The sequence below is a fragment of the Hyla sarda genome, chromosome 4 (assembly GCF_029499605.1).
Source record: "Hyla sarda isolate aHylSar1 chromosome 4, aHylSar1.hap1, whole genome shotgun sequence".
NCBI lineage: Eukaryota > Metazoa > Chordata > Amphibia > Anura > Hylidae > Hyla > Hyla sarda.
Genome location: NC_079192.1, coordinates 287454789 through 287469275, shown reverse-complemented (window position 1 = coordinate 287469275; position 14487 = coordinate 287454789). Strand labels below are relative to the sequence as shown.

General features: G+C 45.6%; 1 protein-coding gene across 6 annotated transcripts in view; it reads left to right on the top strand.

Annotated features, from left to right (window-relative positions):
• Window positions 1–14487, top strand: part of OTOGL (otogelin like) — a 200561-nt gene that overhangs the window by 20917 nt on the left and 165157 nt on the right. For 4 of the 6 annotated variants that reach the window (XM_056574456.1, XM_056574455.1, XM_056574457.1 and 1 more), the window contains one exon: window positions 2655–2860. In XM_056574456.1, coding sequence (XP_056430431.1) covers window positions 2655–2860 — 206 coding nt within the window. Of the gene's footprint in view, window positions 1–408; window positions 486–2654; window positions 2861–13993; window positions 14084–14487 lie in introns of those variants that run through there. The other 2 variants (XM_056574459.1, XM_056574460.1) reach the window with 2 other exon arrangements.

The window sequence follows — 14487 nt, the reverse complement described above, 5'->3', positions numbered from 1 at the left end:
GCTGCGGTAGGGGACACTGCATGGGCACAGGTTTTACAGCTGTTTTACGATTTTCTTCAGCTTTTATAAAAGCTTTTGATACACAGTAGCTGCGATCTTCCTCTGCTACAGTAACGACGGCTCCGATCGCTACTTACACAGAAATGAGAGCTTCGGAGCCCGCGTTACTGTAACAAAGAAGCTGAAACACTGTGATTGGTCCTCAGGGACCAATCACAGAGCTCCCTGCCCAGGACCAATCACAGATGGTCCTGGGATGTCAGGCAGAACTCGTCTCCTGCCGATAACCGCGGGAGTTCTGCTGGTTAACCCGTGTGATGCCGTGCATTGCCGGGTTAACTGAATGACGTCTATAGATGTCGGAATATGGGAAGGACCTGCACAATCCAACGTCTATAGACGTGATTCTGCGGGAAGGGGTTAAAGATTGGGGGGAAAATATTCTTCATTATGTTCATAAAACAGTTGTCAAGCAGAATTATCAGGTACTAGTTTATTAACAGTCCAAACTCTTATCGGTATGCATGCCAATGGCCTGTTGTCTACAAAAAGACTTTACTTTGCTGGTAAAACATGTTAGGCTTCCAAAGGAGGGTTTGTATTGAAACAGCTCAGCCTATGATGTTTTTTTCGTGTGATGTCATAATTTAGAGATTAAAAAACTTGACTTGTTTTGTATGAACCTTTCTATTTGGAGTACTCCCCTGCTGTTGGATGGTGTAACTGTTCTTTATCAAATAAAAATGGTCCCCCATACAAACCCACATTATTCTTGCAAATAATTTGCAGAAAATACATTTAACTATGGTATTCGTTCCACTGAATTTAAATCTGAATTTATTTATTTTACAAAATGAATGTATTATCTTGTTATTTCATTCCCATTTAATTCAAGCCATTTCCTATGTTCACCTTTTAAAATCTTCTTATGGTCTATTCACATGGCAGAATTTCTGCTTGTGGAATTCTGCCTCAAATTAAAGCCCACAGCAAGCGGAAATTCAGAAGTGTGAATGGGAGTGCAGAATCTCATAGAGGTCTATGGGCTTTAACCCCTTAAGGTAGCATGGTTTTTCCATTTTTGCATTTTCATTTTTTCCTCATCACCTTCTAAAAATCATAACGCTTTCAATTTTGCACCTAAAATTCCATATTATGGCTTATTTTTTGCGCCACCAATTCTACTTTGCAGTGAAATTAGTAATTTTACCAAAATATCCACGGCAAAGCAGAAAGAAAATTCATTGTGCGACAAAATTGAAGAAGAAAAAATGCCATTTCCGTTTCTACGCAGTGCATTTTTCAGTAAAAATGACATCTGACATCATTATTCTGTAGGTCCATATGGTTAAAATGATACCCTACTTATATAGGTTTGATTTTGTCATACTTCTAAAAAAAAAAAATCCTAACTACATGCAGGAAAATTCATACGTTTTAAATTGTCATCTTCTGACCCCTATAACTTTTTTTATTTTTCTGCGTACGAGCCAGTATGAGGGTTCATTTTTTGCACCGTGATCTGAAGTTTTTATCAGTACCATTTTTATATTGATTGGACTTTTTGTTCGCTTTTTATTCATTTTTTCATGATATAAAAAGTGACCAAAAATACGCTATTTTGGACTTTGGAATTTTTTGCACGTACACCATTAATCATGCGGTTTAACTAATGATATATTTTTATAGTTCGGACATTTCCACATGCGGCGATACCACATGTTTATTTTTATTTACACAACTGTCTTCCTACTACTTTTTTTAATGTGAAAAGGGGGGTGATTCCTACTTTTATTAGGGAAGGTGTTAAATGATCTTTATTAACTTTTTTTTTACACTTTTTTTTTTTTGCAGTGTTATAGCCTCCCCCTGGTGGCTCTTTCTCTGCACATACCATTCACATACACAGATCACTGCCATGCATTAACATGGCAAAGATCAGCGTAATCAGCGGTTGATTGCTCAAGCCTGGATTCCAGGCTTGGAGCAATCAATTGCCGATCGGACGCGACGGAGGCAGGTGAGGGGGCCTCCACTCACATTTTAGCTGATCGGGACATCGCGATTTCATCACGATGGTCTCAATCAGCCCGACTGAGCTGCCAGGAATCTTTTACTTTCATTTTAGACGCAAAACAATCAACTTTGAACGCCCCGTCTAAAGGGTTAATAGCGCGCGGCACAACGATTAGCCACCAGGACCGACCCGGTATGACGCAGAGTCACGGTGTGACCCCGCGTTTTATACCGGGACCGGGCGCAGGGCGTACAGGTATGCCCGGTGTCCTTAAGAGGTGGAGGTCCTTCGAGGTGGAATTCCGCGAGTGGAATTTTGCAAGCGAAAATTCTGCTGTGTGAATAGACCCTTAGAAAGTCGGTTGACAACCCATAACTTTAGTTCCGATACCCATAACTGAATGGTACACACATCTTCGTACCAAAAATTTTGCCTTAAAAATCTATGGGATTTACAAATACATTGCCAAATAGAATTGTTATTTTGGAGTTTGAGAAAACTATGTGGTTTTACTTGGGAGATATATTGGCATTTGTATTGATGCTTATACAGCTTTCACAGAAGGAGATATAAGTATTAAAAAGGCTGACAGCAGAGGATAATGCAAGGAGCAATGTTTATTTTCCACCTTTTCTAGGTTGTTGCTCCCACAGACAGTAGAAAATGTATTTATTGAGAGACTAGCTGACTATATTTTGGTGAAGACAACCTTTGGATTTTCTCTTGCCTGGGATGGAGGCTCTGGAATATACATCAAGCTAACAGAAGATCATAGAGGAAAACCCTGTGGCTTATGTGGAAACTTTAATGGCAACTGGTCAGATGATTTGATCATACAGCACAGTAAGTTCTTATTACAGCAAATCTATTTTGTGTCATATAGTTTAGTTTGAGTCCTTGGCTATAGGTATAATTTTATATCCACTAGAATTGGCATTAATGTGTTTGTGCTTTATAGCTGTCATTTAAACAATGGTTATTGTTTGATTGACACTTTAGATCACTATTAAATAAGTAGTATGATTATGCGTTATTTTTTGACATTGTAAAGGACTATTAATGTACATGAGCACTATATGGGACTGGTATTTCATCATGTGGTTATGTGATGACTGGTTCTATTAACTGGGCTGTGCATGGCAACATTACTATAAGTATTTTTTTCAAACGTACCTGTAATTTGCAAAACTTTTTAAATAATGTATATACCGTATTTATCGGGGTATATCACGCACATCACGCACCGGCCTATAACATGCACCCTCATTTTACCAAGGATATTTGGGTAAAAAAAGTTTTTTACCCAAATATCCATGATAAAATGAGGGTGCGTGTGTGCGCGTGTATACCCCGATATACCCCCAGGAAAGGCAGGGGGAGAGAGGCCGTCGCTGCCCGTTCTGTCCCCCTGACTATCGGTGCCGGCGCCGATAGCCAGGGGGAGAGAAGCGGCGCCGACAGCCAGGGGGAGAGAAGGGGCAGCGGCACCCATTTCCGGCGCCGCTGCCCCGTTGCCTCCCCCCATCCCCGGTGGCATAATTACCTGAGTCGGGTCCGCGCTGCTCCAGGCCTCCGTCGTGCGTCCCCAGCGTCGTTGCTATGCACGGCGCGGCGCTCTGATGTCATGCGCCGCGCCGTTCAGCGCATAGCAACGACGGAGGCCTGGAGCAGTGCGGACCCGACTCAGATAATTATGCCACCGGGGATGGGGGGAGGCAACGGGGCAGCGGCGCCGGCAATGGGTGCCGCTGCCCCTTCTCTCCCCCTGGCTGTCGGCGCCGCTTCTCTCCCCCTGGCTATTGGCGCCGGCACCAATAGTCAGGGGGACAGAACGGGCAGCGGCGCCGATAACCAGGGGGTGAAAAGGGCCGACAGCAGCGCTCTAGACCCCAGGAAAGGCAGGGGGAGAGAAGCGGGCAGCGACGGCCTCTCTCCCCCTGCCTTTCCTGGGGGGGGTATCGGCGTATAACACGCACACAGACTTTAGGCTAAAAATTTTAGCCTAAAAATTGCGTGTTATACGCCGATAAATACGGTAATAACATTATATGTATATCTGTGATATACATTGATTGAAAAGTGTGTGTATTTTTGGGTGAAAAAATGTTGTCTTTGAAGCTATTGCATGTGTGTCTCTGTGAGGAGACAAAGTACAGGAAGTGCAGGCAGGACAAGCAGGCAGGCTCATGGCCTGTCAATCATCCTGCTGTGTGAGACGGGGGCATGTCATAGAGCCCTGCTTGTCCTGCCCTCACTTCCTGTATTTGGTCTCCTCACAGAGAAACACAGACAATGGCTGCAGGGACAAGACAGCATTTGTTCACCCAAAAATATACACATTATTAAACTAATGTATGTTGCAAATATACCGTACTTATAATGTTATTCTCTACATTAAATATAAAAAGTTTTTGCAAATGACTGTGCCCATTTAAGTTCTATATGATAGTGTTGCGTATTCCAGTGTCATTTGGTATTTCGTGGATTACCAGCTATTTCAGTTACATGTTAAAATTTATAATTTTTCAGTTTTTTTTGCATAAAGTAAAAATATATCATTTAGGTTCAGTTTAATATTATTTGGCAGATGTAAACTTGTGAGGACTGTCTAAACAGTTAAATAATAATAATTACAGTAAACACTCATCAACCAGTCTAAAGGACAGTCACATTATAAGAGACTCATTTTGGAGACCAATGGACTAAGGACTCCCTAGTAAATAATTGTAGTAGAAAATATAGTAAGCAGTGAAGGGGATGCACCAAACATTGGGGGGGGGCTTTATTTTAGTCTGGTATTTTTATGGGCCAGCCTAAAGCATAGATGCATTGAAGTGAAATACCTTGAGTAGGCATAATAGGCATGAGTCTCTTAATAAATTTGGTGCATCTAGCAGTTAAATGGTCACTAACTTTTAACAAATGCGAAATAAATCCATAGCAATAATAATGATCATAAATCATAATAATAAACCATATCTATTTAGAGAAAAATGTCTCTTTCATGTGTCATGGTGCGACTGTGTGATAATCTTTTATCGTTACTCTATGTGTAAGCCGAGCTTTGCTTGATGTTTGTAATAAGAGCTGTTGCCTCACTGTGACATGCTGTTGATATGGAAGCCAAAAAGACCTTGTCTCACAGTGATACAAAGCAGCTGAAAGTTTATTTAGAAGTGAGAGTTACAAGTAAGAGATTTCAGAGAAATTATAGGAAACAGGTGGGATAGAAAAAATGATGTGCACAGTGGCTTTTGGAGATCTGGCGCCTTACAAGCAAATATCTGGATATTTGCCATCGGGGAGTCTCCTTACAAATGACTTACCAACATTTAAGGAGTAATGCAGTTTAGGAACATTTATCCCCTATCTAAAGGACCTCCTTTGATCTCCTGTGCAGCATATGTTCTCCATTTATCTCTATGGAAGAGCTGGAGCCATATACTTGTGTATCTCCGGCTCTCCCATAGAGATGAATAGACGGCCAACCCCCCCTCTGTGCACGTGGAAAGCCAGAAAACAGTGCAGATTTGGATGGGGAATAGATTTTCCTACACTGCAGTACCCCTTTAATGCATCTGCAGTATCCTGTCTGTGGGCTGGTGCTCGTTGTCTGTTCAGCGTGAGTCTTACCTTTGGTGTGTTCAGAAAGTTCAATAGTTTTTGGGATCACTTATACCTTGGTTGAACTTGATGGACATATGTCTTTTTTTTAAACCACACAGTCAGGCCCAAGGCCTGATTATTAAAATCCTATTTGTGTTTCATAATTATAACTGTGTGATGTATTATCCAAGACATGGGTGAGAGGTCGTTCAGACTGTGGGTTTGTGTATTGCATTTTATTGGGGGTCTGGCTGTTTGTTTACATCTCCTTTGAAGTCAAAGGCTTTTTTTGAAGTCATGCACTCTGGTCCCTCTGAAAGTGACCAGGACTATGAGGCAATAAAATCTGCCCTGCTAAAAAGTTTTAATCTGACTCCAGAGGCTTATCGGAAAAAGTTTCGGACTTTGCAACAAAGTGCCACAGAAAGCTGCACTCAACATGCAGGTCAGCTAAGAACTGCATTCAGCCAATGGACTGGGGGCCTACAAGTCACTACCTATGAGGCCCTGGAGGACTTGATGGTCCTGGATCAGTTTCTCCAAACACGGAGCTTTGAAGCCAGAGAGTGGATTTTGGACCGCAAGCCCAAGACAGCCATGGAAGCAACAGAACTTGGAGATGACTTTGCCAACAACCGGGCACCAACAGCAAAGCGTGGATCTGCACAAGCTGGAGCAAGTACCTGGAGGGGAGCCACACAACCACAGAGCACCACCAGGTCAGCCGGGAAATGCTTGCCATCATTCCCAAAAGCAACAGGAGCCACAATGGGTCAGGGGGACACCCGCCAATGTTACAGATGCAACAATATTGGGCACCTGAGTGCCTCTTGGCTGGAGGACACACAGCCGTTCTTCTGGTGTCTGGAGCGGTGGAGAAAAGAGCGGATAACCTGCAGAGTGTAACTGTGGGTGACCGGGTGACAGTGGGTTTGCGAGATTCTGGAGCCTCCTTTACCTTGGTGCGGTCTGAAGTGGTGGATACAGAGGACATCATCCCTGGAAGAACCATGGCTTTAAAAGGAATTGGAGGTGTGAGGCCTGCTGTGCCCATGGCCCATGTGTACCTGGATTGGGGTACAGGCCGAGGTTTGCGGGAGGTGGGGGTCTCTGAGGACATCCCTGTTAATGTTCTGCTGGGGAATGATTTGGGTTGGATGCTCTGTCATTATGCTCCAGAGGACACTACCTGCACACCGGATGGGCTAGGAGAGAGCCCTGTTCATTCTGAGGTACTGTGCGAGACTTTGGGAGACACTGCGAGATGTGGAAACTGGGAGGGAGTGCAGGGGATTGATAAATGTTTACCTGTGACTGAACCAGTAATGTTTTCCAAAAGTGAAATGGGGTGTATTGTAACATGTGGTGACAATGCATTGCCAATGCCAAAACCTAGTGGAGTTGGGCTAGGGGGAGGGGTTGGTGTGCCCCTGGTGACAGTTAAGGATGAGGGACCAGCAGTGAGTGATATATCCCAATCCTGTGAGCCTAAGGAGGAGGAGGGAAGGAGTGATAGCCCTGTGTATGATGCCTGTAACCTTGTTATGTCTGGAACTGAGGGAGAGGAAGGTGGAGATGCTAGTTCACCTGGGGGAAATGTGCTCCCTGATGCCCAAAGATGGGGGGAGGGAAATGAGCATTTCCAGAAAGCTCTGCGCCGTGACCCTTCCCTTGAAGGGCTGAGACAACGTGCTGACCATACAGGTGTTGACACAGATGGGCATCGGGTATATTGGGAAAATTATATCTTGTACTGGGAGTCCCTTTCCAAAGGCATGCTAGGGGCCCAGGAGAGAGAAAGGCAGTTAGTGGTTCCTAGGCAGTACAGGAAAGAGCTGCTGAGGTTGGCCCATGAGACCCCCTGGCATTACATTTGGGAGTGGCCTATGCGGTCATAGAGAAGGAATGTCTAGCTGTGGTCTGGGCTTTGCAAAATTTACAGCCATACTTGTATTTTACTGTCATAGCTGATCACAACCCTCTACATTGGTTGGACAGAGTGTCCGGTAACAAAGGCACCTTGAAACAAATGCTAAAAACATTTGTAGAATCAGAGGGCAGAGACTGGGAAAAGTATTTACCCCATCTGTTATTTGCTTACAGGGAGGTACCCCAAGAGCCTACAGGTTTCTCGCCCTTTGAGTTATTATATTGTCACAAAGTGCGGGGACCCCGGGATTTAGTTAGGGAAGAATGGGAAGGGGGGCTACCTGCCCCTGAGACTTCTGTGGTGGAGTATGTTCTGAGATTCAGGGACAGGATGCAGGCATTGAGTGGGCTGGTACAGGACAACCTCATAGCAGCACAGTCCAGGCAGAAGTACTGGTATGATCACAAAGCAAGGGACCGGGTCTATGAAGTGGGACAGAAGGTAATGGTTCTGAACCACATCAGGCAGAATAAGTTGCAGGCTGCCTGGGAGGGTCTCTTCCCCATTTTGCAGTGCCTAGAACCCACCACATATGTTGTTGCCCTTGATGAGAAAGGTCAGAGGCAGAGACAGTACCACATTAATATGGCATACTATGACCCTGAGGAGGTGGTACTCAGTGTATGTAGTGCACCAGAGGAAGGGCTGGGTAGTGATCCCCCTACTAGACCTAGTGGAGGAAGCTAAGAGCCAGGGATCCCTTCAGGATGTGGAGATCAATCCACAGCTCTCAGATGAAAGGAGGAGGCAGCTTAATCAGGTACTAGGCCCCTTCAGTGCCATCTTTGCCTGGGAATGCAGGGCCTGTGGTGTCAAGAAAAGAAATAGATGGCTAAGGGAGACAGATCTATCAGCCTGGACAGGCAAGATCTCTCTGTCCCCATCTTAAGGGGGAGGTGTCAGGCCCAAGGCCTGATTATTAAAATCCTATATGTGTATTATAATTATAACTGTGTGATGTATTATCCAAGCCATGGGTGAGAGGTCATTCAGACTGTGGGTTTGTGTATTGCATTTGATTGGGGGTCTGGCTGTTTGTTTACATCTCCTTTGAAGTCAAAGGCTTTTTTGAAGTCATGCACTCTGGTCCTATCATATAATCAAACAGATAAGGGCCAGGAAGAGAGAAGACCCCCTGGTGGGATCAGAGGGGAGGGGGAATGGAGTCTCCCTTCCAAAAAGGCAGATATATAATATTTAACAATGCTAGACTCAGGTTGTTCAAGGCTGTGCCACAAGCTGACAAGACCATCCTAAGAACAGCTGGACTCTCACTCTCATGGACTGATATCATCATGCTGTAAGAACTTCATCTTTTGTTTTCTGAACTTGTCTTGCCAAACTCTTTTATATATTTTTATACCTGTATGTCATTTGTTTCTGTATTTTTATATATTTAGCACTGTGATACCTTTTATCAGATTAAATGTTTAATTAATCAGCTCTGGTCTTTGATCTCTAAATATATGAGCTCACCTTTCTGAAGGCAGCTCTGGTGGAAACACCTTTATCTAAGGGTTAATTTGGTGACTTGCTGGGACTAGTAGTGGATACCCAGAGGTCTGGTGGCCTTAACCCTTGCACCATCACACTCTCTCTAATGTCTTGGCTGGGCTGATAGGGTGTGATCGTGACAACTGGTGGCAGCGTTGGTATATATTTAGAGATTTTTAGTGCTTGCTGGATTTTACCTGTAAGGAAATCTTAGCACTAAAAAAGAAATTGCATACATATTCTTGTGTGTATATTCCAAAGACAGAGCTCAGTGCTGGTTTAAAAGACATACAAAAAGAGTGCAAGACAGTTCTGTCCTCCCCATCTCGGATATATGGAGGCATATCGCAAGCAGTCCAAGCCTGCGCTGTAGCTAATGTGCCAAGAAAAGGACATCCCTACTGCAGGAAAGAACAAGAAACAACTTATTGCTGATCTTATGGAGTATGATGCCCATGCAGAAGTGCTGAGTGACATGAGACAAAGTCCTACAGCTGGAACTGCCATCCAAGGACTGATATCTCCTGGAGAATACAACATTACTCCCCATTAGGACAGTACTCCACATGAGGCCTTGGACTCTTATATGCGGACTGCCTTACAACACCTTGGGAATGTGGATGCCAATATGAAACTCCAACTGCTTCTCCAGTACCAAACTGCAGAGAGAGAGGCTCCGGCACGAGCCGCAGAAAGAGAGGCCCAGGCACAAGCCGCAGAGAGAGAGGCCCAGGCACAAGCCACAGAGAGAGAGGCCCAGGCACAAGCCGCAGAGAGAGAGAGGCCCAGCGAAGCAATGAACTGGGGGTTCTGAGGCTGAGAGGGGATGCTTCATCCGCACGGAGTGATGTGCAGGATCAAGGAGATCACAAACCCCGCTTGGAACATTTCCACATGTTGGAGAAAGATGGTGATCTGGATGTGTTCCTGAGGGGATTAAAAAAGGTTTGCCCGCAGTTCCATCTACCTAAGGAACAGTGGGGACGATATCTAACCCCACAGCTGCAAGGGAAAGCTCTGGATGTGTTTGCTTCGCTTCCCTCTGAAAGTGACCAGGACTATGAGGCAATAAAATCTGCCCTGCTAAAAAGTTTTAATCTGACTCCAGAGGCTTATCGGAAAAAGTTTCGGACTTTGCAACAAAGTGCCACAGAAAGCTGCACTCAACATGCAGGTCAGCTAAGAACTGCATTCAGCCAATGGACTGGGGGCCTACAAGTCACTACCTATGAGGCCCTGGAGGACTTGATGGTCCTGGATCAGTTTCTCCAAACACGGAGCTTTGAAGCCAGAGAGTGGATTTTGGACCGCAAGCCCAAGACAGCCATGGAAGCAACAGAACTTGGAGATGACTTTGCCAACAACCGGGCACCAACAGCAAAGCGTGGATCTGCACAAGCTGGAGCAAGTACCTGGAGGGGAGCCACACAACCACAGAGCACCACCAGGTCAGCCGGGAAATGCTTGCCATCATTCCCAAAAGCAACAGGAGCCACAATGGGTCAGGGGGACACCCGCCAATGTTACAGATGCAACAATATTGGGCACCTGAGTGCCTCTTGCCCCAACAAAAATAATTCTCCACCAGTAGCTGGAGGACACACAGCCGTTCTTCTGGTGTCTGGAGCGGTGGAGAAAAGAGCGGATAACCTGCAGAGTGTAACTGTGGGTGACCGGGTGACAGTGGGTTTGCGAGATTCTGGAGCCTCCTTTACCTTGGTGCGGTCTGAAGTGGTGGATACAGAGGACATCATCCCTGGAAGAACCATGGCTTTAAAAGGAATTGGAGGTGTGAGGCCTGCTGTGCCCATGGCCCGTGTGTACCTGGATTGGGGTACAGGCCGAGGTTTGCGGGAGGTGGGGGTCTCTGAGGACATCCCTGTTAATGTTCTGCTGGGGAATGATTTGGGTTGGATGCTCTGTCATTATGCTCCAGAGGACACTACCTGCACACCGGATGGGCTAGGAGAGAGCCCTGTTCATTCTGAGGTACTGTGCGAGACTTTGGGAGACACTGCGAGATGTGGAAACTGGGAGGGAGTGCAGGGGATTGATAAATGTTTACCTGTGACTGAACCAGTAATGTTTTCCAAAAGTGAAATGGGGTGTATTGTAACATGTGGTGACAATGCATTGCCAATGCCAAAACCTAGTGGAGTTGGGCTAGGGGGAGGGGTTGGTGTGCCCCTGGTGACAGTTAAGGATGAGGGACCAGCAGTGAGTGATATATCCCAATCCTGTGAGCCTAAGGAGGAGGAGGGAAGGAGTGATAGCCCTGTGTATGATGCCTGTAACCTTGTTATGTCTGGAACTGAGGGAGAGGAAGGTGGAGATGCTAGTTCACCTGGGGGAAATGTGCTCCCTGATGCCCAAAGATGGGGGGAGGGAAATGAGCATTTCCAGAAAGCTCTGCGCCGTGACCCTTCCCTTGAAGGGCTGAGACAACGTGCTGACCATACAGGTGTTGACACAGATGGGCATCGGGTATATTGGGAAAATTATATCTTGTACTGGGAGTCCCTTTCCAAAGGCATGCTAGGGGCCCAGGAGAGAGAAAGGCAGTTAGTGGTTCCTAGGCAGTACAGGAAAGAGCTGCTGAGGTTGGCCCATGAGACCCCCTGGCATTACATTTGGGAGTGGCCTATGCGGTCATAGAGAAGGAATGTCTAGCTGTGGTCTGGGCTTTGCAAAATTTACAGCCATACTTGTATTTTACTGTCATAGCTGATCACAACCCTCTACATTGGTTGGACAGAGTGTCCGGTAACAAAGGCACCTTGAAACAAATGCTAAAAACATTTGTAGAATCAGAGGGCAGAGACTGGGAAAAGTATTTACCCCATCTGTTATTTGCTTACAGGGAGGTACCCCAAGAGCCTACAGGTTTCTCGCCCTTTGAGTTATTATATGGTCACAAAGTGCGGGGACCCCGGGATTTAGTTAGGGAAGAATGGGAAGGGGGGCTACCTGCCCCTGAGACTTCTGTGGTGGAGTATGTTCTGAGATTCAGGGACAGGATGCAGGCATTGAGTGGGCTGGTACAGGGCAACCTCATAGCAGCACAGTCCAGGCAGAAGTACTGGTATGATCACAAAGCAAGGGACCGGGTCTATGAAGTGGGACAGAAGGTAATGGTTCTGAACCACATCAGGCAGAATAAGTTGCAGGCTGCCTGGGAGGGTCTCTTCCCCATTTTGCAGTGCCTAGAACCCACCACATATGTTGTTGCCCTTGATGAGAAAGGTCAGAGGCAGAGACAGTACCACATTAATATGGCATACTATGACCCTGAGGAGGTGGTACTCAGTGTATGTAGTGCACCAGAGGAAGGGCTGGGTAGTGATCCCCCTACTAGACCTAGTGGAGGAAGCTAAGAGCCAGGGATCCCTTCAGGATGTGGAGATCAATCCACAGCTCTCAGATGAAAGGAGGAGGCAGCTTAATCAGGTACTAGGCCCCTTCAGTGCCATCTTTGCCTGGGAATGCAGGGCCTGTGGTGTCAAGAAAAGAAATAGATGGCTAAGGGAGACAGATCTATCAGCCTGGACAGGCAAGATCTCTCTGTCCCCATCTTAAGGGGGAGGTGTCAGGCCCAAGGCCTGATTATTAAAATCCTATATGTGTATTATAATTATAACTGTGTGATGTATTATCCAAGCCATGGGTGAGAGGTCATTCAGACTGTGGGTTTGTGTATTGCATTTGATTGGGGGTCTGGCTGTTTGTTTACATCTCCTTTGAAGTCAAAGGCTTTTTTGAAGTCATGCACTCTGGTCCTATCATATAATCAAACAGATAAGGGGCCAGGAAGAGAGAAGACCCCCTGGTGGGATCAGAGGGGAGGGGGAATGGAGTCTCCCTTCCAAAAAGGCAGATATATAATATTTAACAATGCTAGACTCAGGTTGTTCAAGGCTGTGCCACAAGCTGACAAGACCATCCTAAGAACAGCTGGACTCTCACTCTCATGGACTGATACCATCATGCTGTAAGAACTTCATCTTTTGTTTTCTGAACTTGTCTTGCCAAACTCTTTTATATATTTTTATACCTGTATGTCATTTGTTTCTGTATTTTTATATATTTAGCACTGTGATACCTTTTATCAGATTAAATGTTTAATTAATCAGCTCTGGTCTTTGATCTCTAAATATATGAGCTCACCTTTCTGAAGGCAGCTCTGGTGGAAACACGTTTAATTTGGTGACTTGCTGGGACTAGTAGTGGATACCCAGAGGTCTGGTGGCCTTAACCCTTGCACTATCACACTCTCGCTAATGTTAAGATGCTAAGATGCTCCGTTACAAACGGACCTTAAGGGCTCTTTTTTTTCACTTTGACCGCCCTTAACGTCCGTTATTGTAATGGAGCATAATAGCGGCAGTCATAACGGGCAAAGAGGATCCCATTCACTTAAATAGGATTCCCCTAATGTCCGTTATAACTCCCGTTATTGTGGCCAAAGATAGCGGGAGAAAGAGACGTGTCATGCACAAATTTTTCTCCTGCTATCTTCCTAATGGACATCACCTACCAGGTGAAAATGGTAGTGTGAAAGAAGCCTTACTATGTAACTCTGTGCTGGCGACCATGGTGTTTGCTCCATTCCCCGCCATCTTGTGGTCGTGATGTGGCATGGGCCGTCTTCGGGAGGCCGTTAGCTGCCACACTCCCTTTTGAATATTCATGGTTGGGTTGCAGCATGCTTCCCTGTGGGTTTTTCCCTGTCCTCTTGCTGTAGTTTCATTGGATGGTGTTCTTCCAATCAGTTTCTGGAGCTAACGCAGGGGCTCTGCTTTGGACGTCAGATGGTTTATGCCGGGTAATGACGTTGCCTTGGTATTCCCTGCCATGTCATAGGTCACGTGAGCGACCCGTTTGGCGCATGCGCCTTCAGCAGTTTAGTTCGGTTTGTACAGTAGCAGTGCTGTTGCACTAGTTGGGAATGTGCCTATTGCGCATGTGTGATTCATTATACCAACACCCTGATGTCTGCTCAGGTGTTCCTAAGTGCGGATGGAGAACACCTGACGTTTGTATGTTTTTGATGTTAAAGAAAAGTTGAGCTTTACTTTTCCGGCTGAGAGATGGTTTGTTGTGTGTTTGCGTGTGATCGTGGTGCTAGGATTTGGCTGTCATTTAGTCGCGGCAAGTTATTTTTTTTCTTGACTTTTTTGCATTTTTAGAGGAAAATGTTGGGCCTCTTTGCCTTGCTCTGGTTTTACACACACCTTTTCCCAAAATCACTGCACATCTTGGGGATAGTGTTTTGCTGTTTGAATCACCAATGGTAATGTTACGTTTTAAGGGAGGGGGGGGGGTATTTGGCCTGATATTATTCGTGCTCCTATCTTGGTTGGTCCTGCAATATGTATTTGGCTTCACGCTGCAGTTTAACCAATGCACTTGACAATTGAGTGGTTGGGATAAGCACAATGAT